The sequence below is a fragment of the Hemiscyllium ocellatum genome, chromosome 2 (genome assembly GCF_020745735.1).
Source record: "Hemiscyllium ocellatum isolate sHemOce1 chromosome 2, sHemOce1.pat.X.cur, whole genome shotgun sequence".
NCBI lineage: Eukaryota > Metazoa > Chordata > Chondrichthyes > Orectolobiformes > Hemiscylliidae > Hemiscyllium > Hemiscyllium ocellatum.
Genome location: NC_083402.1, coordinates 141,365,664 through 141,392,328, shown reverse-complemented (window position 1 = coordinate 141,392,328; position 26,665 = coordinate 141,365,664). Strand labels below are relative to the sequence as shown.

The 26,665-nt window shown below is 39.4% G+C and overlaps 1 protein-coding gene across 2 annotated transcripts in view; it reads left to right on the top strand.

The window, feature by feature from the left end:
* LOC132825527 (nuclear cap-binding protein subunit 1) overlaps nucleotides 1-26,665 on the top strand; it is a 74,409-nt gene that overhangs the window by 16,714 nt on the left and 31,030 nt on the right. Inside the window, exons 2-9 of one of the 2 annotated variants that reach the window (XM_060840889.1) lie at nucleotides 1,279-1,364; nucleotides 1,690-1,790; nucleotides 3,324-3,480; nucleotides 5,656-5,763; nucleotides 8,189-8,310; nucleotides 12,378-12,447; nucleotides 15,583-15,798; nucleotides 25,476-25,573. In XM_060840889.1, coding sequence (XP_060696872.1) covers nucleotides 1,279-1,364; nucleotides 1,690-1,790; nucleotides 3,324-3,480; nucleotides 5,656-5,763; nucleotides 8,189-8,310; nucleotides 12,378-12,447; nucleotides 15,583-15,798; nucleotides 25,476-25,573 — 958 coding nt within the window. Of the gene's footprint in view, nucleotides 1-1,278; nucleotides 1,365-1,689; nucleotides 1,791-3,323; nucleotides 3,481-5,655; nucleotides 5,764-8,188; nucleotides 8,311-12,377; nucleotides 12,448-15,582; nucleotides 15,799-25,475; nucleotides 25,574-26,665 lie in introns of those variants that run through there. The other variant, XM_060840898.1, reaches the window with a different exon arrangement.

Sequence of the window (26,665 nt, the reverse complement as noted above, 5' to 3'; positions counted from 1 at the left end):
GTGAATTTCATTGTTTGTTAATTTTCCCAGATGCACTCTGATGTCCAGTGATACACAAATTCAAACAGCAAAGGCGGTAACTTTGCAGGTTTTCTCTCTCTCTCTCTCTCTCTCTCTCTCTCCTTCCTGCACTGTCCTCACCATTTCTGCTCTGTTTGCCAATAATGGGCCCCTGAATTTTCTGAGAGAATTTTTTTAAGGTAACATTTGATTAGCTTTAGCATCTCTAGCCCTCCCATCAATTTCTATTATCGCTTATTTAAAGCTTCTCTCACAGGATGTTTAAAACAGTGCACAGGGAAACTGCTATTGATAGAAAGAAAGGTGTTGATCCTGTTGTGCTTCCCTCACAGGGTATTTGTAGTTGTGAAGCGTTCAGGTTGTGAATTTTTAAACCATGTCAAATTATGTTATCAGGCTAGAAGCTTTCGTTGCAGGGTAGGAATCAGTTTGATAACCTAAACTTGAAAGTACTTTCAAGTCATACTATTTGTAGCTTATAAACAGCTGTAGTTTTGTGGGAGACTAAATAAGGCATAAAGTTGCTTATAAGATGTTTGGAAAAACATGCTGTTTGTTACTGTACATGTGAGTCAATTCCAGCACTTTGCAATCAGCCCACTTGAAACAACCAAGTGTTGAATCTCAGTATTGCTGGTCTGTAGGAGTCAGTATCTCAAACCAAGGTGCATTTTTATAGTGTTTTACTTTAGAAACACACGGCTAAATTCCCAACTGCGTTCCTAATATCTTTTGGGATATCATTGTAACATTTTACTTTATTTCATGAATTAAAGAAACATTTTCTAGTTTTGCCATTGAAGAACAGTTTGAAGAATTTTTGTTTGAAACCAGAAATCTAAAACTTGATCACAGTGAAATTTAAATTGTACATGTCTTAAGGTGCTTTGTAAATGCATCTTTTTCTTTCGTACCAATCTTGTTATTATAACATTGTTGCAAAGTGGTCACAAGATTGGAAAGTAATTTTAATCACCCTCACAAACATTGGAGTCCAGTTGTAAAATAATATGTCATAGGATGCTACATTCTATTTTGGTAAGAAACTCTTGAAGTTTTAGCCATCTATTAATTGTTTGTACTTCCTGATTTCATTTGCATGAATGAGCATCTAAAAATTGTTTTGATTTGAGATATTAGATATCATGAGATGACATGCATCGTTTAAACATTTAATTAACTTAAAAATCTATTTATTGCAGATTAGCAGAAGACTGTTTCAATTAAATAATTAGATTTGGTTTTATTTTGCGTTAGGGCAACCTCACAAACGGAGAAGGACATCTGAACCAATTGAAATTGAAGATCGGTTGGAATCTTTGATATGTCGTGTTGGAGAAAAGGTACAGTTTGTTAGTTATTTAACTTAAAGCTGGTTGGTAAACATTTCAAAATGAGAGTAAACTAATTTTTACCATGGAAAGAAAATTAAGGCCTCTTACAGGGATGGGAACAAATACAAAAATTCTTTAATTACATCTTGATATGTTCTAAAGTGTACTGTCTTCCCGCCTTCCATATCAATTATAATGTTTTATTATAGTCTTGCCCATTGACAGACAGTTGTCATAACCTTGAACTTCTCCAAAGCTGTTGATCTGATCTGACACTGTACTTACGCCATCAGATCTGGTATCTTGTATTTGATTTACTTGTTTTGATTTGCAGAGCACATCCTCATTGGAGAGCAACTTGGAAGGTCTAGCCGGAGTTTTAGAAGCTGACCTGCCAAACTATAAAAGTAAAATCCTAAGAATACTTTGTGCTGTGTAAGTTGAATGAAACGTAGTGATATACATTAAATGTATTTTATTAAGAATTTGTGTTATATTTGTATTGTATTTGTATTAAAGAATTATATTTCTAATAAAGTTGTTATCTGTTCTTTTGTCCAATAAATTAATTAGAAGTTGGTGCTAGAGTGGATTGGAAGAATTACAGCTAATTGCCACCATGAATAGTAACTGGTTATAAAGGGAGGAATGTTACTGGCTAAAATAACTGAAAAAGTTCGGGAGAAGATTTGTTGCTCGGGTGCTTGTTGTTGTGGTTCTGTTCGCCGAGCTGGGAATTTGTGTTGCAGACTGTCCCCTGTCTAGGTGACATCCTCAGTGTTGTGTCCCCTGTCTAGGTGACATCGTCAGTGCTTGGGAGCCTCCTGTGAAGCGCTTCTGTGATCTTTCCTCCGGCATTTATAGTGATTTGTACCTGCTGCTTCCGGTTGTCAGTTCCAGCTGTCCACTGCAGTGGCCTGTATATTGGGTCCAGGCCGATGTACTTATTGATTGAATCTGTGGATGAGTGCCATGCCTGTAGGAATTCCCTGGCTGTTCTCTGTTTGGCTTTTCCTATAATAGTAGTGTTGTCCCAATCGAACTCATGTTGCTTGTCATCTGAGTGTGTGGCTACTAAGGATAGCTGGTCATGTTGTTTCGTGGCTACTTGGTGTTCATGGATGCGGATCATTAGCTGTCTTCCTGTTTGTCTTATGTAGTGTTTTGTGCAGTCCTTGCATGGGACTTTGTACACTACATTGTTTTTGCTCATGCTGGGTATCGGGTCCTTCGTCCTGGTGAGTTGTTGTCTGTTGGTTTGTGTGCTGTTATGAGTCCTAGTGATCGCAGTAGTCTGGCTTTCTGTTCAGAAATGTTTTTGATGTATAGTAGTGTGGCTAGTCCTTTGGGTTGTGGCATGTCCTCGTTCCATTGTCTTTCCCTTAGGCATCTGTTCATGAAATTGTGGGGGTATCCGTTTTTGGTGAATACATTGTATAGGTGTTCTTCTTCCTCTTTTTGCAGTTCTGGTGTACTGCAGTGTGTTGTGGCCCTTTTGAACAGTGTCTTGATGCAACTGCTTTTGTGTGTGTTGGGGTGGTTGCTTTCGTAGTTTAGGACTTAGTCTGTATGTGTGGCTTTCCTGTATACCTTTGTGGTGAATTCTCTGTTCGGTGTTCTCTGTACCATCACATCGAGGAATGGGAGTTGGTTGTCCTTTTCTTCCTCTCTCGTGAATCGGATTCCTGTGAGTGTGGCATTGATGATCCAGTGTCTGTTCTCTATTTCTGTAACTGACATTTGAAGAAATAGTTATGAATTGCCAGCTCTTTAATGTCTATGTTCTGAATTGTGACATCAAAATAAACTGCTTTGCATTTTGTTTGAAAACAAATACTCAGTGGGAGTGTTAGTGATCTGGTGGATTTTTTTTAAATTCAGAAAGAAGCAGATCTGATCTGCCATCTTCCACCTCTGTTGGCTTACATTATTATTTTGAGTATTTGACTGTGTTATTTTGTCCTCTAGAGCACGACAGCTTCCTGAAAAGTTAACCGTATACACAACACTGGTGGGGCTATTAAATGCAAGGAACTACAACTTTGGTGGAGAGTTTGTTGAAGCTATGGTTAGACAACTCAAGGAAACTTTGAAAACAAATTTATACACCGAGGCAGTTTTTGCTGTAAGTGCCACCCTTGTGGGGGTTTTTTTATGTTTGCCAACCATCCTTGATTTCTCTTCTACTTTTAAGGGTTCCAATTAGTCAACCTGCTTGACACATTCTTAACAGCATTGCCATGTTTGCCACTGTACAAGGTTGGACTGGTTAAAACTAATGTAAAGCATTTTGAATGTTTTTCTCTAGAGGTTTTGCATTTTCTGTTTAGTTAAAACAAAAGTTGGAAATTGAGGGCACTGTGATGGATTTCTATGTTTTTGATAATGTAAGAAAATGATAACTATTTACAGCATTTTATGTATTATCAGCAGTATACTTTTAACACGTAGTTAAAAATGCAATATTGCTTCTGAATGTACTTTGTTTCCATTTCAAAAGTCTGTTATCTCATAATTAGCATGTGGTGATCTTTGCTGAAAAGATTTTAGTATACGTTGTTAAGTACTAAAACAAGTGATTTGGCATGAACCAAATTGAAAGACATCTGTACGGACATATTTGCACTAATATACAGCCAGCATAGTATTTGTTCACTGACTACTTGATCGTCTGTAATAGTATATAGCATCCAGCCTTCATCACAATGTTGTCTTAATTCACGAAGAGTCATCTAGCACTTGATTCATGAGAACTCATTAAAATAAGCTGAAACTGCATCTCATTCAGTCTTGAGGTAATGTGGCAAATCTCTGTAGGGTTTGAATCATTTAAGGAGAGACATTTATTTCTTGGATGGATATTATTTCAAACATCAATATTTTTGTATCTCTTACTCCCCACCATCCATTCTTGCAATATATTATTTTACTTTATTTCTGTAAGCTTAAGAAAGCTTTTAAAACCATGAACTTTATTTTTACTTAAAACAAATGCTACTTTTACATTTAAATATTCTGGAAATGAAGTGGGCTTGGCTTATAATGCTCTGTTACATCAAAATATTTTTGTTTTTGAATTCATGGGGGTGCTGTGGTATTCTAGTTCTCGAGACAGGATGCGAAGGAGTTCTTTAGTCTTTTGTAAGTGATTTGTGAATGACTTTAACCCTGCTTGTCCATCACCACCCTTGACTCTGAAAATATGTCTGCATCATTGAATTACTTGTTTGGTGTTAGATTGCAGATAAGTTGAAACTCCTTCCATTGAATGTCAGGAAGACCAAAGCCATTCATTTTGCTCTTGCCAAACATTCCATATTGTTACGCTGACCTTCCCTTTGGTGGCTACCTGCATAGTCTGAGACAGATGGTGTGCAATCTTTTGTTTGTATTTAAGCTAAGTAATAATTTGCCTTTTGCCTGATGTACACCATCCTTGCGATTTTTATCTGTACTTTTATTTTTGTTGCTTGGCTTAGACACTTTTTTGGCTACAGTTTAGAATTTCTGCAAACTCCAAACCACCCTAACTTCTTCACCCAAATCCTAAGCTGCTTTGTTCTACTTAGGATGTTCCATTGGCTACCTAACCCAAATGCTTCACATTCAAAATCCTCATTTACAAATCCCTGTCATTCTCCTTTATTGCTTGGTTTCCATTTTCAATGATACTTTCAAAACAAAATAAAATGTTCCATATAGAATCAACCACATTAAGCCTATCCAATAGCCAGTGTGCTTTGATCTTTGAAATCTCTCCTCCCATACACATGCTGATGTTCCTACTGATGATGGCTGACTGACATTAAACTTTGTTACTAAATTCACATGCCTTGTTATTTCTCCTTCTGAAAATTATTTGTAAAAATCCAACTGACCATGTTTTGGCCATCTCTTAAATATGTTGTTACCACTTGTTTCTCCTCTGTGGAATACCCTGAGATATATTGCCACATTAAGATTGTGATTTTGTATAAAGTGTAGAATTTCTTGATTTTTGTATAATCCAAAATGAAGCCGAGTTAATGTTAACTATTTGCAGTTTGAACAATTGTAAGTTAGCCAAGGAAGGATTTATTTATTAGTCACTTGCTGCTTAAGGTTGAAGCTGTGTTGTTAACAGAGGTAGCAATTTGACTGGATCTGGAGACAGAACAGCATTGGAAACTGAGATTTGCTTTTCATTTGTGTTGCTGTACAATTGTCCCCGCCATTACTGGAGATAAAAGTTAATAACCACCCCCTTCTATAAAATGAAGTCTTAAGTACAGCATGGTAACATTCTGTATTTATTTCACAGGTTCGATTCCTGTCTGATCTTGTGAACTGCCATGTGATTGCAGCTCCTTCAATGGTGGCAATGTTTGAAAATTTTATTAGCGTAACACAAGAGGAAGATGTACCACAGGTAAGACGTGAAATGTTTTTCTGACAGTTGTTTCACTTTCTATCCAGTCATGCAAGAATAATGGGTGGCAATGTGCCAAAGTTGTAGCACTCCTCACAGCACTAGGGACCCGGGTTGGATTCCAGCCTTGGGTGTCTACCTAGGTGGAGTTCGCAAGTTCTCCCAGTATCTACATGAGTTTCTGCCAGATACTTTAGTCTCCTCCCACAGTCCAAAGATGTACAGGCTAGGTGGATTAACTGTGGTAAATGCAGAGAAGGGGCTGTGTCTGGTTGGGATGCTGTTCGGAGCGACGGTGCAGGCAGATGGGCCAAATGATGTCTTTTTACACAGAGATTCTGTATCTTTTTCTGAAGTTAGCTTCTGTTTAGAAGATACTATACATGGCAGCAACGACTATAGATCTGAACAGCATCCCAGCAGTGACATTGAAGTCTTGTGCTCCAGAACCCATCCTTCCCTAATCAAGCTATTTGAGGACAACCTGGTGAACCACAGAGACATTTCACTCACTGTTTCTCGCTCTCACAAGTGCTCTCTTTCTCTCTTGCTTTCACGCGCGCTCTTTCTCTTTCACTCCTGCGTCCATGCTCTGTTGCACACACACACACTTTCTGTTATGCTCTCATGTGTGTGTGTTCTTTCTCAATCATAAATTTGCTCTCTCTCACACATGATCGCGCTCTCTCTCTCTCTTGCCCTTGCATACTCTCAAAAGAGCAGAAGTAGACCATTCAGCCATTGAGTCTGTTCCGTCATTCAATGAAAGCATGTCTGATCCAGTAATCCTCAACTCCTCTTTCTTGCCTTTTCCCCCATAATATTTACTGATTAAAAATCTATCTTAACGTTGAATACACTTAACAATTCACCTCAATAGCCATCCCTGGTACTGAATTCCACAGATTCACTATCCTCTGAGAGAAAAGTTCCTCCTGATGTCTTTCTTAAAAGTGTGACCCTTATCCTGAGATTCTGCCCTCCTGTCCTCAACTCTTCCACAAGGGGAAACAACCTCTCTACACCTACTCTGTCAAGTTCCCTTAGAATCTTAAACCAAAAAAAACCCTAAGAACTGCAGATGCTGGAAATCAGAAACAAAATCAGAAATTGCTGGAAAAACTGATAAGATCTGGCAGCAGTCCTTCTTCAGAATGGAAGGGCCTAAAGAAGGGTCAGTGGACCCAAAACATTAACTCTGCTTTCTCTCCACATATGCTGCTAGAACTGCTGAGTTTTTCTAGCAATTTATGATTTAGCCCTGAAGAATCTTGTATGTTTCAATAACGTCACCTCTCATTCTTCCACATTCCAATGAGTACCGTCCTAAAATATTCAACCTCTCCTCATTCTAATGCAGTCCATCAATATCTGCTATTAGACTAGTGAACCTTCTGTGGACTGTTTTCAATGCCAATAATTTTCTTCTTCGACAATAGACCCAAAATAGTCTTTCAGCTGTGGCCTGACTGATGCCTTCAATTGTTATAGCAAACCTTCCCTAATTTTTATTAAACGATTAAACTTCATTCCCTTTGAAATAAAAACTAAAGTTCCATTTGCTTTTCCTGTTACTCATTGAACTTAGCTGCTAGTTTTTTTGTGATTCATGAATATGGACTCCCAAATCCTTCTGTGCTGTAGCTTTCCACAGTCTTCTCCCATTAAATAATATTGAGCTGCTCAGTTCTTCCTGTCATAGTGCACGACCTCTCTTGTTCCTCCATTATATTCTATGTTCTAAAATTCTGGCCATTTGCTTAACCTGTGTATTCCTGCAGACTAATTGTGTCATCCTCACTACCTGCCTTTCCACCTTGGTCTCATCTGCAAATGTGACTATAGTATATTCACCTTTCTTATCCAAGTTGTTAATATATTGTAAATAATTGTGACTGCAGCACTGATCCCTGTAATCACTCTACTAGCTACAGGTTGGCATCCTGAAATTGCTCCTTTTTTCCCAAATCTCTGTCTTCTATTAGTTAGCTAATCCTCTATCCATGCTAATATATTGTCTCCAAAACCATGGATTCATACCTTAAGTAAGTATCTTATTAGGTAGCCTCATAGGTGGTATTTTATCAAACAACATTTTCAATACTGCTCTGAGACTTTGGAAACCCATAATCCACCCGTTATTAGCATATAGTCAGCTGCCGTTGTCTCAAAGAAAACACCTTCCACTTTCTGCCAAATAAAACAATTTGAGACATTTCAAGGAAGCAAAGCACTCAGGTTTGTTGTAAGGCAGACTTCAGAGCTAGTGACATTATTCCCTTGATTTTGCCTTCAATTTTGCAGCTGTCTGTCTAATTTGATAATCTTACAAACCTCCATTTTAAGATATAGTAGTTATTATGTGAAATTATTTCACTGAAAATCAATTAAAATATTTTACACATTATTTTTGACTGTGTTGCAGGTACGCTGTGACTGGTATGTGTTTGCAGTACTCTCTTCTCTGCCCTGGGTTGGGAAGGAGCTGTATGAGAAAAAAGATGTAGAGATGGATCGAATCCTATTACAGATTGAAAGTTTTCTGAAGTAAGAGGATATTTTGTTCGAAAGAAATTAACAGATTGATTTAAAGTTCTCAGAAAAGTTATCAGTTTTGGAAATAGTGCATTTAAATATGCATGATATATCTGATTGTTCAAGCTGTATTCACATTACAGTTTTGTAATGTGCTCAATGCTGAAATTGCAGCACCAGTCTGGGGCCAGAGGTTCACTTCATTCCAGAATGAAATGGGAGAAATTATCTGGAAATGAGAACCAATCTTTCTCTGCTTTGATGCAGAATTGGGTTGTGTTCTGACAATGGGTTTTCATTCATCTAATGAAAAACTAAAGCAAAGTGAGAATGTTTTGTGGCGGTGCTGTGGTATGCTGAAAGTGCAGCCTTGGGAGGGCACACAAATTGATAAGCAATAAATTTAAATAATATTACAAAATATTATGCAAAACTAAAGCTTAAGCATTAAGTTATCTTTGGATCTACTTGCAGCTGAATGCTAACTTTCTTTGTAGAAACATATCTCGCCTGCTGTAGTTAATAATTACTTTGTTTCTCCTTTTTTAAAACTAGTAAGTGAAATCCTAACATTCTAATGTGCATTTCTGAGCATAGTGTTTTGCGAGTGCTGGTAGTTCTTCAATTCTTGCATTGAAATAGATTTCTGAAGCCTTTCGTTTCTTGAGCTATTGGCAGGTATGAGTTTTGAACCCAGCATTCTTTGAGTGAGATCTATGTAGCATAGCAGGTAGTACATGCAATATTTTGGATAATGAAATTAGATGTAATTAGAAGAAATTAAAATTGCAATGTTGACCTGTTATATTGATTTTTTTTTTAAATTTCCCTCAAGCTGATGCCAAATTCTTCAACTGACAAATAATACTTGGTTGTCCAGGTACTCCCAGCTTAGGTTTTGCAGTTCTCTCTCTCCTGATATTTTTTGAATCATGCTACATAATAGTTGTTCTTTTTTTTTGCGAACATCACAGCTCCCCACATCTTGAGGAGGGGTTTGAGATTAGATCACCCCATTCTCCTATCAATAGACGTAAGTGCCACAACCTGGCAGTCATCAGCAATGCAGACTTTGAAACATATTTCCATATGATTCGGCTCACCTATACAATTGCAATTCCCTCAGCATTCTCCAATGGGAGTGATCACATACTCTAATTCTCAATTTGCATTTCTAAACACCAATAGATGACCAACTTTCTCTCTTGGGTACATTTCCCTTCCAAAATCTGGAGAACGATGTAAAAAAGGCTGGGAGCACAGAACATCTTTCAGCAGGCCTTAAGACTGCTTGAGATCATGTGATACACAAGAATTACATAAGATATTATGTAAGATGCACTTGAGTATCGCTGGGAAAAGACATATTTGTCAAAGATATTTGTCTTGTACTGCTCAAAATGATTTGTAAGATAAAACAGTGTAAAGGGAAAACAGCATATTGTATGAGAAGAGAGTGCGGGTTGTAGAGAGATTGCAGTGAGAATGCACCAGTTTGACGATGACTGAAGTGGACCAGATAAAGTGTTGAGTTATTTTTGTTGAGTTAAAACAGCGCAATACGTGAACATGTTCTTTCTGTCTGCAAAGTATTCGTCCTGGTTGTTGATATGCAGTTTCCAGAATGTGCATGTGCCACATTGTGAGCCTGACTGGCAATCTTGAATTGATTGTCCATGTAATTCTTCTGACACTCTGAACAATTCAAAGTAGGTAACAGCCATTCTCTGGTTCATTTCTCAAGCAATGCCTTTACTACTTAGAATAAACGTCCAGGTTTAAAAATTAGGTAAAGCTTGACGGTAACTAAAGTAAAAGCAACATACTTAAGGAGGCTGGAGATCTAAAATAAAAACAGAAAACCCTTGAGAAACATACAGTTAATTGTCAGTCATCCTTAAACTGGTGCATTTTTTATAGCAGTGCCTCTCTTTTCTCCACAGTCTAATTGTTTTTCCTTTACATTGGCACTACTTTCAAATTATCCAGATGAGTGCAAAATGAAAAGCTTCGTCAAAGAATGTCTTCTTTCAGTTGTACATAAGATATGTTTATCCCCTTTCCAGGTACTTTACCCTCTTGGTGGTGACTGATAGAGTTTGTTGCCAGTTGGGTACCTTTGCCAAATATTAGCCACTCTGGTGGATGGCACTAAGCTCTTTGAGCAATAACATACTAAATTCCAGTTCCATCCTCTCTTTGGTTGACATCCGTGAACATGGCCAATACTTAATGACTTGTTTGGTTGCACTTTTGTATTTTGTTATTTTGCTTCCTAAAATCCAAGGGCATTGAGCTTCAATTTGTTAACTTCATCTGCCCTGAGTGCAAGCAACTAAAAGATGAAGTCACCATAGTCCTGCTGGACCATAAGGCTGCTCTCTCATTGGAGAGAGAGAGATGACTGGTGGTGGTTTAACCTGAGGATAAAGCAGGGGAGAGGTTGAGAAGGAGGTTCCTTCAGAGCAACGTCAGCCAGTGCTGGAATCGAGTGCATGCTGTTGGTGCCGCTTTGCATTGCAAACCAGCCATCCAGCTAGCTGACCCTTCTCCAAGCAACTAACTCAGAGCAAATTAAGGGGGTTTCCTGGTCCAGATTTTAAAACATTTAGAATCCACTAATTTGCTGTACATTTGTGCTTCTGCTACTGCAGCTGTGCTTTAAGCTACCTCTTTTAGGTAGCTGCTTTGAGCCAAGTTATTGAGAATTAAGTATACTTGTGCCATGAGATAACAGTCAACACCACTTACTGGTCTGACGAAGTGGAATTCAATCTACTATTTTCATCGTGACACTGTCTGTTGTTTGCAATGGAAGTGTACTGTATAATAATACTGGTCAAAGTTTCCTCTGAACTACAAAAAAAAGGTACTCTGAGCCTCTTGATTCTACCCTTTTTTGATCATGTCGTGAGGGAAGAAACATCATTAAGCATTTGCATGATGAATAATAATGTGCAATTCTGGTCTCCCTGCTATAGGAAGGATGTTGAGAAACTTGATAGGGTTCAGAAAAGATTTACAAGGTTTTTGCTGGGATTCGAAGGTTTGAGCTATAGGGAGAGGCTGAATAGGTTGAGGCTATTCTCCCTGGAGCATCGGAGGCTGAGGAGTGACCTTATAGATGTCTATATAATCATGAGAGTCATGGGTACAGTGAATAGCCAAGGTCTTTTCCCTGGGGAGGGGAGTCCAAAACTAGAGGGTGTGAGTTTAAGATCAGATGGGTAAGGTTTAAAAGGGACCGAAGGGACAACGTTTTTGTGTAAAGGGTGGTGTGTGTATAGAATGAGCTGCCAGAGGAAGTGGTGGAATCTGATACAATTACAACATTTAAAAGGCATCTGGATGGATATATGAATAGGAAGGGTTTAGAGGGACATGGGCCAAATGCTAGCAAGTGGAACCAGATGAATTTAGGATATCTAGTTGGCATGGATGAATTGGACTGAAGGGTTTGTTTCCATGCTGTACGGCTCTATGACTCTAATATGGATTATGCTGTAGCGCTTGACATCTATAGCAAAATAAATTAAAAAGTTCACTTTGTGTAATTTAATGTAAATTAAGTACTCTAGCAATGTTATTTGTAACTCAGAATTGCTGACAATTGACTTTACTTGAAGTTCATTTAGGATCTGGAAGTAAATCCATATTTTCTTCTGAAACCTTCAGATTTTTACATGGTTCCTTTTTGTTACTTCAAGCATAGTTAGAAAATTGAATTGTTATAAGGTAATGAATGTTTTCAATTTTTTGATGTTGGTGCCTGCCTCATGCTCATTCTCCCAGTCAGTGAGAGTTAGGTTATCGCGGATATCCAAATGGTATCAAAGACAAATTTTTGGTTTACTGCTTGGATTAGGTAGGAGCTGGCGAAACTGAAGTGTCCTGTCTAGGTTTCAACTTGTCACTTAATCTACTGGTTTAATTTGATTACATAATCCTAATGAGCACAAGATTGAATAAACTGAGATACTTCTATTGAGGGACATTAAAACCATTCTGACTACTTGTAGAACAGCATGTTTAGCACTTGTAGACCAACTTAACTTTACATTTGCTATACTCCTTTGTAGGAGACGTCAAAAGCATCATGTGCCGATGTTACAATGCTGGACTGCTGAACAACCTCATCCACAGGAAGAGGTGAGAAGTCTAATTAAAAACTGACACTTTTTATCTTAAGAGATTATGAAACCTGGATATGAATTTTGGAAATGTTTTTGTTGAGTGATTATGCTATGTGTCGCTGTTTGTGGAATTGTCTTTCTATTAAGTGATGTCTAACAAGTTACTGTGTTCTAGTTTGCTGCACCATTTGGGGAAATGTTGACATAATTTGAAACTTCCTTTTCTTATTAGATGAGGGGCTTTCTTCTCAGGTTAACTGCAGCCATTGTGACTGCCGCACAGCAGTTGCATGTTATTTGGGGTGAAAAGTGTTGTAGCCGTAGATGTGGTCAAGAACCTACCTCTGGCAATTGATATTGAAAATGTACATGGAAGTCTGCAATTCAGACTGTGCATTTAATTTCAGCTAAAGGCTAGAATGGAGGACAGAGGAGTGAGATTTCAATTCTTTTTGAACTTTTTTAAAAAACTATTCAATGATACAAAAATTTTCACACCATACCCATTTTAGCTGCTCACAACAGAATGGTTGCAAGTATCTTCCAATTTATTTTCCATATTTGTACACTATTAGACTCTATCCCAAAATTCTGGACTGGAAAAGTGGAATTGAACTATTACATCTGGTGGCAAGTAAGATGCTGCTCCAGAAAGCAGAAGGCTGACAGATTCAAAGTTGTGGTGAGGCTTCGGTTACAGATAGAATAACAGGAAGGAACCAATTGGAAGCCAGATACAGTGATATCCAATTCCAGATGGTGAAATCCAAGAACAAATTATTAACCTCCTTATCCTTCCCAAAATTTCCAGATGACTTAGAAGAACTGAGGGAAGGGGTTGAATAAACCCATTCCCTTACCTACGCTTTTCTCCCAAAGTGAGAAATTTTTACTTAACTGTAAAATGCAAAACTTTTCTACAATCATCTTGGTAATGTAAATTTGAATATTACGGAAAATGGGAGCACTGATGGAATGCTGATGTCTCAACAGTAATATAGAAAATATTGTATACGTCAATATTGTTTGTGGAATTTGCTGACATATGTTTTAATTGAGTCTCAAGTTATTGCTTGTTGTTTATAGATTATTTTCTTACATAAGAAATAGGAGTGGAAGTAAGGCCATTTGGCCCATCGAGTCCACTCTGCCATTCAATCATGGCTGATGGGCATTTCTACGCCACTTACCTGAACTCTCCCTTAATTCCTTGCGAGATAAGAATTTATTAATCTCTGCCTTGAAGACATTTAACATCCTGGCCTCCACTGAGCTCCGTGGCAGTGAATTTGACAGGCCCATCACTCTCTGGCTGAAGAAATGTCTCCTCATCCTAAGGTTGTACCCACGAGTCCTAGTATCCCCGCCTGACAGAAACAATTTCCCAGCGTCCACCCTTTCCATGCCATGTATGTTAGGCCTACCATTCCAGAGATCATCTGCGTGAATCTCCAGTGGACGCGCTTCAGTGCCAGTATATCCTTCCTGAGGTGTGGGGCCTAAAACTGGACTCAGTATTCTAAATGGGACCTAACTAGAGCTTTATAAAGTCTCAGTAGCACATCACTGCTTTTATATTCCAACCCTCTTCAGATAAATGACAACGTCACATTTGCTTTCCTAACCCATGGACTCAACCTGCAAGTCAACCTTTGGAGAATCCTGTTGTAGCACTCCCAGATCCCTTTGTACTTTGGCTTTATGAATTTTCTCACCATTTATAAAATAGTCTATGCCTGTGTTTTTCTTTCCAAAGTGCGGACTTCGCATTTGCTCACATTGAATTTTATCAGCCATTTTCTGGACCATTCTCCTAAACTGTCTAAAACTTTCTGTAGCCTCCCCATCTCCCCAGAACTACTTGCCTGTCTGCCTAACTGCGTATCATCAGTGAACTTCACCAGAATGTCCCCAGTTTCTTCTTCCAGATCATTTATATATAAAGTGAGCAGCTGCGGCCCCAACACTGAACCCTGTGGGACATCACTTGTCACCAGCTGTCATTCCAAAAAAGAATCTTTTATCCCAACTCTCTGCCTTCTGTCAGACAGCCAATCTTCCATCCATGCTATCCATGCCAGTGGTTCACCTTGAACACCATGGGCCCTTACATTATTCAGTAGCGTCCCGTGAGGCAACTTATCAAAGGCCTTTTGGAAGTCTAGGTAGATAACATCCACTGGGTTTGCCTAGTTTAACCTAATTGTTATCTTTTCAAAGAATTCTAACAGGTTTGTCAGGTACGACCTCCCTTTACTAAATCCATGCTGACTTGTTCTAATTTGACCCTGCACTTCCAAGAATTTAGAAATCTCATCCTTAACGAAGGATTCTAGAATTTTACATATTGCCTCTTTGTGTGTCTGGCAATGTTTCAACAGCTTTGATTTACCTTGATTGTGACTGCATCCGGAGATTCCTGATTCTGAAACTACTTTGTGTTTTCCTAATCATTTCATTCATTTATAGATTAGTACTAAAAATATAACCCTAAGAATATAAGTAACAATTCCAATACTTGAATCTGAAGCCAACTTGACATAAATCAGATGGCACTTTTATTAATATAATTGTTCTATTATTGTGTATTTATTTAAATATATCACAAAATACTAAATGTATTACAAAATCTAATTCTGAAAGAAGTTAGTATTTGGAGAAGATCATTATGAGTCTCCAGAGAAATATTTAATGAATTTACTGTATTGCTGCATTGATATGCAAACTTGATGAGCCCCTTTCCAGGATATATTTATAGTGTATTATTTCAGTGTTCTCTGTTCCGTGTCCCATTGTCCAGCTTCTGTAAACTTCTCCTGATGTAAATGTATGCTGTCCATAGATTGCCCCACTCACCTATTATGGCTGTTTTCTGTGTCTTTCATTGATTCTGTGCCCTACAGTCCAATTTAAAATTCTTATCGTCTTAATTAAGTCCCCTGGTCTCTTTGTCCAGTGCTAGCTGTCTCCTTCAGCCTTAAATTTCCTGCACTGTAATTGCAGTGTCACCTTTTCTGCGCTGATGCTAACCTTTTCTTTGCTTGTAAAAATAAATGCAATAGAAAAGTTTCAGAGTTGTGAGTAACATGAGTGAATGACTGATCAAAGCTTTACCTTATTCCTGTATTGAAGAACAATATTTTCTTTACAGTACTTGGATTGCCTTTGGGCACAAATTCAGAAAATGAAAAAAGATCGTTGGCAGGAGAAACACATCTTAAGGCCGTATTTGGCATTTGATAGCGTACTCTGTGAGGCCTTGCAACACAACTTGCCACCTTTCACCCCACCACCTCACACAAAGGATTCCATCTATCCTGTGCCACGAGTCATTTTCAGAATGTTTGACTACACAGATGCCCCTGAGGTATGTTTTAATGTTAAGTGTTGCTGATTAGCCACCAATGATTGAGTCTCTTGAAGATCAGTTGTTCAGTGATGGGGACCTTTTTGATTTGATTGCATCTCCGTGACATGCCTTGGTCTATCTTTCTATGTTAAAAATGGAATAAATGCAAGTAATTAGAAATATAAATATAAGAGTGTTTAGCCTAATTTCATGTTATTACAGTGATCTCTGCAGACACCTTCCATAAAAACTGAATCAATCAGACTGTGAAGGCAAAGAATATTATTGATAGCAACTTTTATTTTAACTGTGCCCGTGCAGACTCCAGAAATTGTTCTTAGTTTAATCTGCCATTACGCTGAGTGCTCGTGCCTTACAATCAATAGGACAGAAGAAATTGGTCCATTACTTGTTTCATTGTTTGATCCTATCCTTTTCTTGGTTTGTTACTGTTTAGTAGAACTCTCCTGTTGATTTAACGGTCATGCGCTCTGAGTAGTCTAGGGCTGAGCAACAAAAACCAGGAATTTCCTCTGTAATAAGCTACCTGACCTCAAATGAGCTGATGATTGAGAGGAGCTGCAATCAATTTGGTGTTTTAAAAGTGACCTTTATTTATTAGTCACTGGTTCCAGTTGATAAAAGGTGAACGTTGGTTGGAGAATATAACAGGTTCTCCAGCAGTACCCCAGAGCAGTATGGGTTGCTGATATTTGTTTTCCAGAATATTGTGAAAAACCGCTCTGAAACTAAGACATGATGGTTGCAGTAATCCAGTAAAGATTATGGTTTTCAGCAGCGGAGAAAATATCCTTTTTGTGCATTTTTTTAAGGAGGTTCTGCAGTATGGTGAACAAACAAATTTAAAGCAGGAATACGCTATGCAATTCCTCAAGCCTGCTCCACCACTCAATAAGATCAAGGCTGATCTGATTACTCTACATTCCCGCCTCTCCCTTATCATTTCACCCTCTTGCTTATCAAGAAACTGTTTACCTCTGCCTTAAAATATTCAAACACTCTGTTTCCACTGCCGTTTCAGAAAGAAAATTCCAAACCCAGACAATCCTCTGAAAGAAAAAAGTAATCTCATATCTCTGTCTTAAACGGAAACCCCTTGTTTTTAAACAGTGACTACTAGTTCTAGATCCTTCCACAAGAGGAAGTATCTTTTACACATCCACCATCAAGATTCCTTAGGAGCTTCTATGTTTCAATCAAGGTGTCTCTTACTCTTCCGAACTTAAGGTACAAACCTAGCCTGTTAAACGTTTTCTCATAGGGCAACCCACCCATTCCAAGTATTTGTCTAGTAAAGCTTTTCTAAACTATTTCTAATATGTTTTTATTCCCAAACTAAATAAGGAGACATGGAGTCTAAGGTTGAAGAATTCTTTGTTGTCCTTCAAGATGAAGTTGACTATATTGACCATCTACAGTGTTTGGTGGTGGGGTATTATAAAACACATAATGACATAGATACATAATGCCAATCAATGCCTGGGAAATTCTGCTACAAATAGGACAGAATACTGCAGATTATTGAGTTTTAGGTTGTTACTGGCTAAATATTTCCTCTCCTTTCATTTTCCTTCTGCCTCTGATATGCACTTACTTTTGAAGGAAGCCATTCCATTTGTTTTTATTTGCTTACGCCAGCTGCAGTGACCTTCAGTGACAGGCTTTTAGGGCTTGAAGTTAATCCTTCAAAATGAGCTTTCTTTGCCTACCATGAGAGCACACCTGAGTCAAGCTCGGTGTCAGACATTCTGGCTATTTGACTAGCTCAACTCAGTTGTGACTATCTCAACATGATTGATGATTGGCAATCCAGCTGCAGTGAGCAGCTCTGTACCTTGCCTTTGCCGATTCATCTTCACAAGCTTCTGAAGTCAGCTTGAGTGTAAGATATTTTAAAACATACTTTGTCATGGAATGTGGGCATTGTTGGTCAGTGCAACATTGTGTCTATTCCTAATTACACTTGAGAAAGTGGTGGTGTCAAGCTTCTTGTGTGTTCTACAGCTTTGCTTGTTGAACCACATGGCTAGTAACCAAATGCACTCCAGACTTGAGCCTTGTAGATGGTGGACAGACTTTGGTGAGTCAAGAATTCTCAGGACCTGATCTGTTCTTATAGCCATATATATAGCTGGTCAATTTCAGTTTCTGGTCATTGTTGATCCCCAGAATGTTTGCAAATGGGGAATTTTGTGATAGTAATGCCGCTGAATGTCAACAAATAATGGCTATATTTGATCTTGTGTGCGTTAGTTATTCCCTGACATTCATCCGACACTTTTGCTAGAATGGAATTAGGGTCCGTAATCTTTTCAGTATCCATTGCCTTCAACTGTCTCACTTTATGTGACATGATCAATCAAACTGGCTGAAGGCTAACATCTGTGAAGGTGGGAATCTCAGTGTAAGACTGATCTTCCATTTAATGTCTTTGGATGAAGATGGTTATAAATACTTCAAACTTTTCTTTTACTCTGTGTCACCCTGTTCTCTCAATAAAGATGGGGATAGTTGTGGAGCCACCTCCTCTGGCTAGTTGTTTAATTATCCACCACCATTCGTTACTGGATGTAGCAGAACTGTAGACCTTTGATCTGATCGTTTAGTTGTAAGATTGCTGAATTATATCTAATGCATGCTGCCTCTGCTGTTTGGCATGTAGAATTCCTGTGTCGTATCTTCACCAGGTTAGTACCTAATTTTTAAGTATGCCTAGTACATCTAACAATCTCTTCCTCATTCTTCTTTGGGTGGTTGAGCATAATGGCCTGACTGTGGTATGCATTTCAAGTCTTACAAGTACAGGACAGTACTGTTACTTTATCTACAGTGTTTGGCATGGAGGGTTGACCCCTTTTCACCCTACACTGATGTTTGACAACTGCCAACGACTATATTAGATTTGGCAATTATTGCTTGTATCAGTATAGACAGCATTTAGGAACGTGCTATAGTCACAGGTGAGGTGCCGGAAGACTGGAGGTTGGCAAACGTGGTGCCACTGTTTAAGAAGGGCGGTAAAGACAAGCCAGGGAACTATAGACTGGTGAGCCTGACCTCCGTGGTGGGCAAGTTGTTGGAGGGACTCCTGAGGGACAGGATGTACGTTATTTGGAAAGGCAAGGACTGATTAGGGATAGTCAACATGACTTTGTGCATGGGAAATCATGAGATTGAGTTTTTTAAAGAAGTAACAAAGCAGATTGATGAGGTCAGAGCAGTAGATGTGATCTACATGGACTTCAGTAAGGCGTTCGACAAGGTTCCCCATGGGAGACTGATTAGCAAGGTTAGATCTCATGGAATACAGGGAGAACTAGCCATCTGGACACAGAACTGGCTCAAAGGTAGAAGACAGAGGGTGGTGGTGAAGGGTTGTTTTTCAGACTGGAGGCCGATGACCAGTGGAGTGCCACAAGGATCGGTGCTTGGCCCTCTACTTTTTGTCATTTACATAAATGATTTGGATGTGAGCATAAGAGGTACAGTTAGTAAGTTTGCAGATGACACCAAAAATGGAGGTGTAGTGGACAGCAAAGAGGGTTACCTTAGATTACAACAGGATCTGGACCAGATGTGCCAATGGGCTGAGAAGTGGCAGATGGAATTTAATTCAGATAAATGCGAGGTGTTGCATTTTGGGAAAGCAAATCTTAGCAGGACTTATACACTTAAAGGTAAGGTCCTAGGAAGTGTTGCTGAACAAAGAGACCTTGGAGTGCAGGTTCATAGCTCCTTGAAAGTGGAGTCGCAGGGAGATCGGATATGAAGAAGGCGTTTGGTATGCTTTCCTTTATTGGTCAGAGTATTGAGTACAGGAGCTGGGAGGTCACGTTGCGGCTGTACAGAAGATTGGTTAGGCCACTGTTGGAATATTGCGTGCAATTCTGGTCTCCTCCTTTTCGGAAAGATGTTGTGAAACTTGAAAGGGTTCAGAAAAGATTCACAAGGATGTTGCCAGGGTTGGAGGGTTTGAGCTACAGGGAGAGGCTGAACAGGCTGGGGCAGTTTTCCCTGGAGCGTCAGAGGCTGAGGGGTGACCTTATAGAGGTTTACAAAATTATGAGGGGCATGGATAGGATAAATAGACAAAGTCTTTTCCCTGGGGTCGGGGTGTCCAGAACTAGAGGGCATAGGTTTAGGGTGAGAGGGGAAAGATATAAAAGAGACCTAAGGGGCAACGTTTTCACGCAGAGAGTGGTATGTGTATGGAATGAGCTGCCAGAGGATGTGGTGGAAGCTGATACAATTGCAACATTTAAGAGGCATTTGGATGGGTATATGAATAGGAAGGGTTTGGAGGGATATGGGCCAGGTGCTGGCAGGTGGGACTAGATTGGGTTGAATATCTGGTCGGCATGGACAGGTTGGACCGAAGGATCTGTTTCCATGCTGTACATCTCTATGACTCTATGACTAATTGTGACGGTTTCTGGGTACATGAAACCTTGGGTTTGAAATGGGACTTTAATTTGAGTTTCTTCTTGCTGATCATAACATCGAAATTTTTGAATGCATTAGACAACAAATCCAGACTACATTATGTATTCAGCTTTGAACTGCCAATTAGTGCTTAGTCATTGGCAAACAGGAATTTAACTAGGGCCAGGGTAACATTGGTCTTTGCTGGATCTGTCTCAGAGTGAGTAGTTTCCAATCCATACAATATCTGACTTTGATCCTAGTATCATGATCATGGAAGGCATCAAAGAGCACAATGGAGAAAAGTATCCTGATATGGTTGGAGTTAGCAGGTAGCCCTGCTTAACACCATCAATGATTGTGATTGGCTCTGGAGATTCACCATCATCCAGGACATATACAATTATGTGTCCTTAGACTGTTGAACAATCATGATGAATTTCTCAAGGAGGCAAATTTCTTCATTACTTTCCATAGCCCATCTTGGCTGTCTGTTCCAAAGGTCTTTGTTCGGTCAGTAAACATGGTGTCATGTTGCATTTTTGTTCTTAGCATTTCTCCTGGAGCTGACTATCTGCAAGCACCACTTCGGTGTATACGTGATCTTTTCTGAAACCACTCTGATTCTCTGGCAGCAGATCCTGTGGGCGGCACGGTGGCACAGTGGTTAGCACTGCTGCCTCACAGCGCCAGAGACCCAGATTCAATTCCCGACTCAGGCAACCGACTGACTGTGTGGAGTTTGCACGTTCTCCCCGTGTCTGCGTGGGTTTCCTCCAGGTGCTCCGGTTTCCTCCCACAGTCCAAAGATGTGCGGGTCAGGTGAATTGGCCATGCTAAATTGCCCATAGTGTTAGGTAAGGGGTAAATGTAGGGGTATGGGTGGGTTGCGCTTCTGCGGGTTGGTGTGGACTTGTTGAGCCGAAGGGCCTGTTTCCACACTGTAAGTAATCTAATCTAATCTAATCCTCGTCAAGATGTCTTAGAAATATTCTACTGAAGATTTAGCCAGCAATGGAAAGGAGTGAGATTCCTTTATGATTGTCACAAGATTACAAAGTTCTTTTCCATTTGTCCAGTTTGGCAATGATTCACCTGAGATGGTACTTTATTTCCACATAGATGGAAGAGTTCAGTGAGCTTCAAGACCAGCATGATCTCCAGCCTTAAGGAAAAGCATCATATCCAAAGGTTTTGCTGCTAGAGAGGAGTTTGAACAACATGGGGGTATTATCAAGACAGCAATTCATGGCAACCTGTGGCAGGCTATTGAATGCTCCGTTGATGGATGAAGGACGATTAAAGATGTGGTTGAAGGCTCTGCTTTTCTTGCAAGAATTTAGTCTTTTTGTGTGAACAGTATAGAGCTGTCGATACCGAGGCTTGGTGAATTCACCAGTAAACTGGGGCCTATGTACAAATTTCAGAGCATCGTAGAATCTCTTCCAGTCTTTGTGGTCCCTGTATAATTAATTGAATAATTTACTTGTGTATTCTTTGATTCAGCCATGTATCTTGTATACCTGAGTTGCATTGGACCATCTTGCAGTTTCAATTAGCATCATGCTTGGATAGTGATGCTTTGTCATTGAGGGAAATGCTGTAGTGGTGATATTTCTCTTCCATTCATTTCTGAATTATCTCACTGTTGTGCAGATTCCTTGGTACATCTCCCTGTGCATTCACAGCTGTTCTACCATTTACCGATTGCCAGTTGACTTGCAGCAAATTAATGATAGAAAAAGAAAAGGACAGCAAGAAATGGTCATTCTGCTTTTTGAGCCTGTTCTACCATTCATGAAAACCAAGACTGATTATCTAACTCAGTCATTCTGCTATAATGCATGTTTCATTAACATGAATTCTCTGTAACACGATTGACGAACAGGAGACACTGTTTCTACAGTGAGAAGTTTTAAAGCGTATTTTGATTATAACATGATTCTGGCCCTATTAGTTTAAATGGTGCTGCTATTAGACTTTTTTTTATAACATGGGATTGCATGAGAATGGAACTGTCGCATTATGGCAGAGCTGACTATTCTATTACTACTTTCTCCCCATACCTTTTGATTCCTTTAGCTCTAAGAGCTGTATCTAACTCCTTAAAAACGTTAAATGTTTTAGCCTCAACTGTTTTCTGTGGCAAAGAATTTTGTAGGTTTCATTCTTTGGATGAAGAAATTTCTCCTCACATTGGTCTAAAATGGCCTACCCTGTATCCTGAGACTGTGACCTCTGGCTGTGGACTCCTTGGTCATCAGGAACATCCTTCTTGTGTTGACCCTGCCTCGCCCTGTTCAACGTTTATAGGATTCCATTTAACCCCCCCAGCTTCTTTTAAACTCCAGTGAATATAATACTGACTGAACCAGTCACTCTTCATACATGAGTGCTGCCATCCCAGGAATCAAGTCTGATAAACTGATACATGATGAACACGACTTGCATATGAATTGGATTATGCAGAAAGGGAGAATTGTGCATCACGAATTTTTCTGTCATCCTGACAACCAGTGGCTAGTAACTGCTGGCTGAAGGTAAGCATAAATGCAGGATGGACGACTCCAAAGATTGTGGTAATCCCACCCCTGCTCTTGAAGCCCCTAACCTCTTATACCTCTAATCTCAGCCTGGAAGGCTGTACGCCTCCTTTGTGTTTTAAGGTTTTTGTTTAATATACTCAAACACATAACTAAGCATTAATCTAAACAAAACTTGCATTCATGTAGCAATCCTCACAGTAAAGTATCTCAAGTCACTTAATAATCAGAATTTTCAGCCAAGTAGATTGCACCAAAAATGATGTTTTAGAACCCTTCACTATATGCTTGACGCAAAAAACATTTTAAGGAGATTTAAATGGGACAGCAATGAAAAAGAGTTTTGAAGAGCAAGATTTGTAGCTCAGGTCGAGGTTCTGGATGTAGGTTTGCTCGCTGAGCTGGAAGGTTCGTTTTCAGATGTTTCATCACTGTACTAGGTAACATCAGTGAGTCTCCAGATGAAGCCCTGGTGGCATGGCCCTCTTTCTATTTATGTGTTTAGGTTTCCTTGGGTTGGTGATGTCAATTCCTGTGGTGACGTCATTTCTTGTTCTTTTTCTCAGGGGATGGTAAATGGGATCCAAGTCAATGTGTTTGTTGATAGAGTTCCGATTGGAATGCCATGCTTCTAGGAATTCTCCTGAGTGTCTCTGTTTGGCTTGGATGTGTTGTCCTAGTCCAAGTGGTGTCCTTCCTCATCTATATGTAAAGATACGAGTGAGAGTGGGTCATGTTGTTTTGTGGTTAGTTGATGTTCTTGTATCTTGGTGGCTAGTTTTCTGCCTGTTTGTCCAATATACTTTTTGTTGCAGTGCTTGCAAGATATTTTATAAATTAATTTAATTTTGTTTGTTTTCTGTCTAGGATCTTTCAAGTTCATTAGCTGCTGTTTTATTGTGTTGGTGGGTTTGTGGTCTACCAAAATGCCAAGAGATCTGAGTAGCCTGACAGTCATTTCCGAGATGCCTTTGATGTAGTGGGGAATGGCTAAGGTTTCTGGACGTGTCTTGTCTCCTTGTTGGAGTTTGTTGCTGAGAAATCGGTGGACTGTATTCATTGGGTACCCCTTCTTTTTAAATACACTGTAAACTGATTTTCCTCTGCTCTGCGAAGTTCCTCTGTGCTTCAGTGTGTGGTGGCTCATTGAAATAATGTTTTAATGCAGCTTCATTTGTGGGAATTGGGATGATTCCTTTGTATTTGGTCAGTATGTGTTGTTTTCCTGTAGACGCGGGTTTGAGGTTCCCCATTGGCTGTTTGCTCTACTACGACATCTAGGAATGGCAATTTGTTGTTTTTTTTTCTCCTTTTTTGTGAATTTTATGCCATTGGTCTTGAAGGTTTCCTCTCATTTGTTTTGTTAGTGATGGCGAAGTTATCATCCATGTAGTGGACCCAAAGTTTAGGTTGGATGTTTGGCAGAGCTGTTTGTTCGAATCTCTGCATTACAGCCTCTGCTAAGAACCCTGATATCGGAGATCCCGTGGATGTTCCGTTGGTTTGTTTGTAGGTTTTGTTGTTGAAGGTGAAGTGGGTGGTAAGGCATAAGTCCACTAGCTTGACGATGTTTTCCTTGCTGATGAAGTTGGTGGTGTTTGATGTATGTGTCTTTGGTTCTTCTAATAGTGCAGTTAGTGTTTCCTTGGCCAGGTTGATGTTGATGGGTGTGAATAGGGCTGTTACATCAAAGGAGACCATTATTTCATCCTCTTCTATCTTGGTGTCATTCGTCTTCAGGAATTCATTTTTTTTTAGGAGCTTAAGAGTCTGCAGACAGATGTTATAATATGTGTTGGGCAGGTGGAATCAAACCCAGCTCTCCTGGTTCAGAGGTGGTGACATAGCCCTTAGCCACATGAGGCCCACCACCCCGGCTCACAGCTGCAGTTCCATCCTCATGTTGTAGATAGTTTCTAATAAACCTGTTCAGGGATGTTATAACACACTTTTGGAGTGGTAGGATTTGAACCCAGGCCTCCTTGGTCCAGTGATATGGATACCACCATTGTATCACTGGAGCCCCTCCTCAGGGTTTTGGGCTATTTTTTTCCAATTAACCTGTTCAATGTCATTGTTATACATCTCTGGAACAGGTGGGACTTGAACCCGTGCTTCCTGCTCTATGGGTAGTGACACTACCATTGCGCCACAAGAGAGCCAATTTCCTGAGGTTTTGGATCATTGGCTGCGATATTTAATGCAGCTGCATATTTGCTTGCTCATTTCTACCAAAATTTGCTGATTGTGCAAATTGATGATTTGAACATGCAATGTTCATGAATGTACTTGAATTTATTGCCTGTGTCCAGTTATACTGTCACCCAGGGATAAATTGCAACACTGCTGGTGTTGTGTTCTCTCTCTGGCTTCATATATACAGAACTGCTCTTTTTTCTTCCTAATCCTCCTCTTTTCTTTCCCCTTTGTGCTGGTCATGCTAATTAAGATTTTAACGCTTCATGATCATCTCTGGTATTGGTTTGTTTTCATTATTGGAAGATATTTGTTTTGAGGATGAACAATATTTTCTTTTTGTAAACGTTGTTCAGGTCTTGAGATTGTAGTTCTTTTCAATTTCAGTTGTCTCTTGGCTTTAGTTTCAGGAGCAACAATTTATTGATCAGTGGATCTCTTTATTTCTTCTGGTTACACAGGCACTAAACACGAGAGTTTTTTTTTAACCTATACTGTTATCTTTTCCCTTAGGGCCCAGTAATGCCTGGTAGCCACTCTGTTGAGAGATTTGTAATTGAGGAGAATCTGCATTGCATCATCAAATCTCATTGGAAGGAAAGGAAAACATGGTAATTTCAGTAATATTTGCTTCAGCACTGCAGTAACATTTTCTTGTGGGGGTTGCTAAAGAAGTTATGTAAGTGTTAATTTATGTACAACAAATGTTCTGAAAAAATTAAAAATGCAGGTCATATTTTTAGCTTCTTCATGGAATGTGTAACTGACAGGCCATGCCAGCATTTGTTACTTACTGTAATTGTTGTTTGGAAGACAATGTTGGGCCATCTTCTAGGACCATCACAATCTATTTAGGGTAAGTGTAAATGGTGCTGTTAAGAGTTGTAGGATGTTGACACAGCTAGAATGAAGGAGTTTGAAGTCAGGATGATGTGTGGCTTGGAGAGGAACTAGCAAGTGGTAGTGTTCCCCTGTATTGCTGGCCTTGTCCTTCTAGGTGTACAGATGCTTTTGTAGGGTCGTAGAGTCATACAGCACAGAAGCAGACCCTTTTGTCCAACTTGTCTATGCCAACCTGATATTTTAAATTAATCTAGTCTATTTGCCAGCATTTGGCCCTTATCCCTCTAAGCTGCTCCTATTCATGTACCCCTCCAGGTTCCTTTTAAATGTATTATTGTACCAGCTTCCACCATTTCCTCTGGCAGTTTATTCCATCGTGCACCACCCTCTGCATGAAAACATTGCCCCTTAGGTACTTTTTATATCTTTCACCTCTCACTTTAAACCTATGCCTTCTAGTTTGGACTCCCCTACCCTGAGAAAAAGACATTGGCTATTCACCCAATCCATGCCACTCATGATTTTATAAACCTCTATAAAGGTCACCCTGAGACTCCAACGCTCCAGTGAAAATAGCCCCAGCCGAATCAATCTCTCACTATAGCTCAAACCTTCTAACTGCAGAAACATACTTGTCAATCTTTTCTGCACACTTTCAAGTTTAACAACATCTTTCCTTTAGCAGAGAGATCAGAGTTGAACGCAGTATTCCAGAAGTGACCTAATCAATGTTCATATCTATGGTTGCAGGTATATCATTACAAATAATCTGATATTAAACAAATAAGTTTAGTTAATATTTGCTCTGATGCCGTGGTCAGCAATGATGCTGCTGACCCTGAAGAAAGCTGACCACAAAG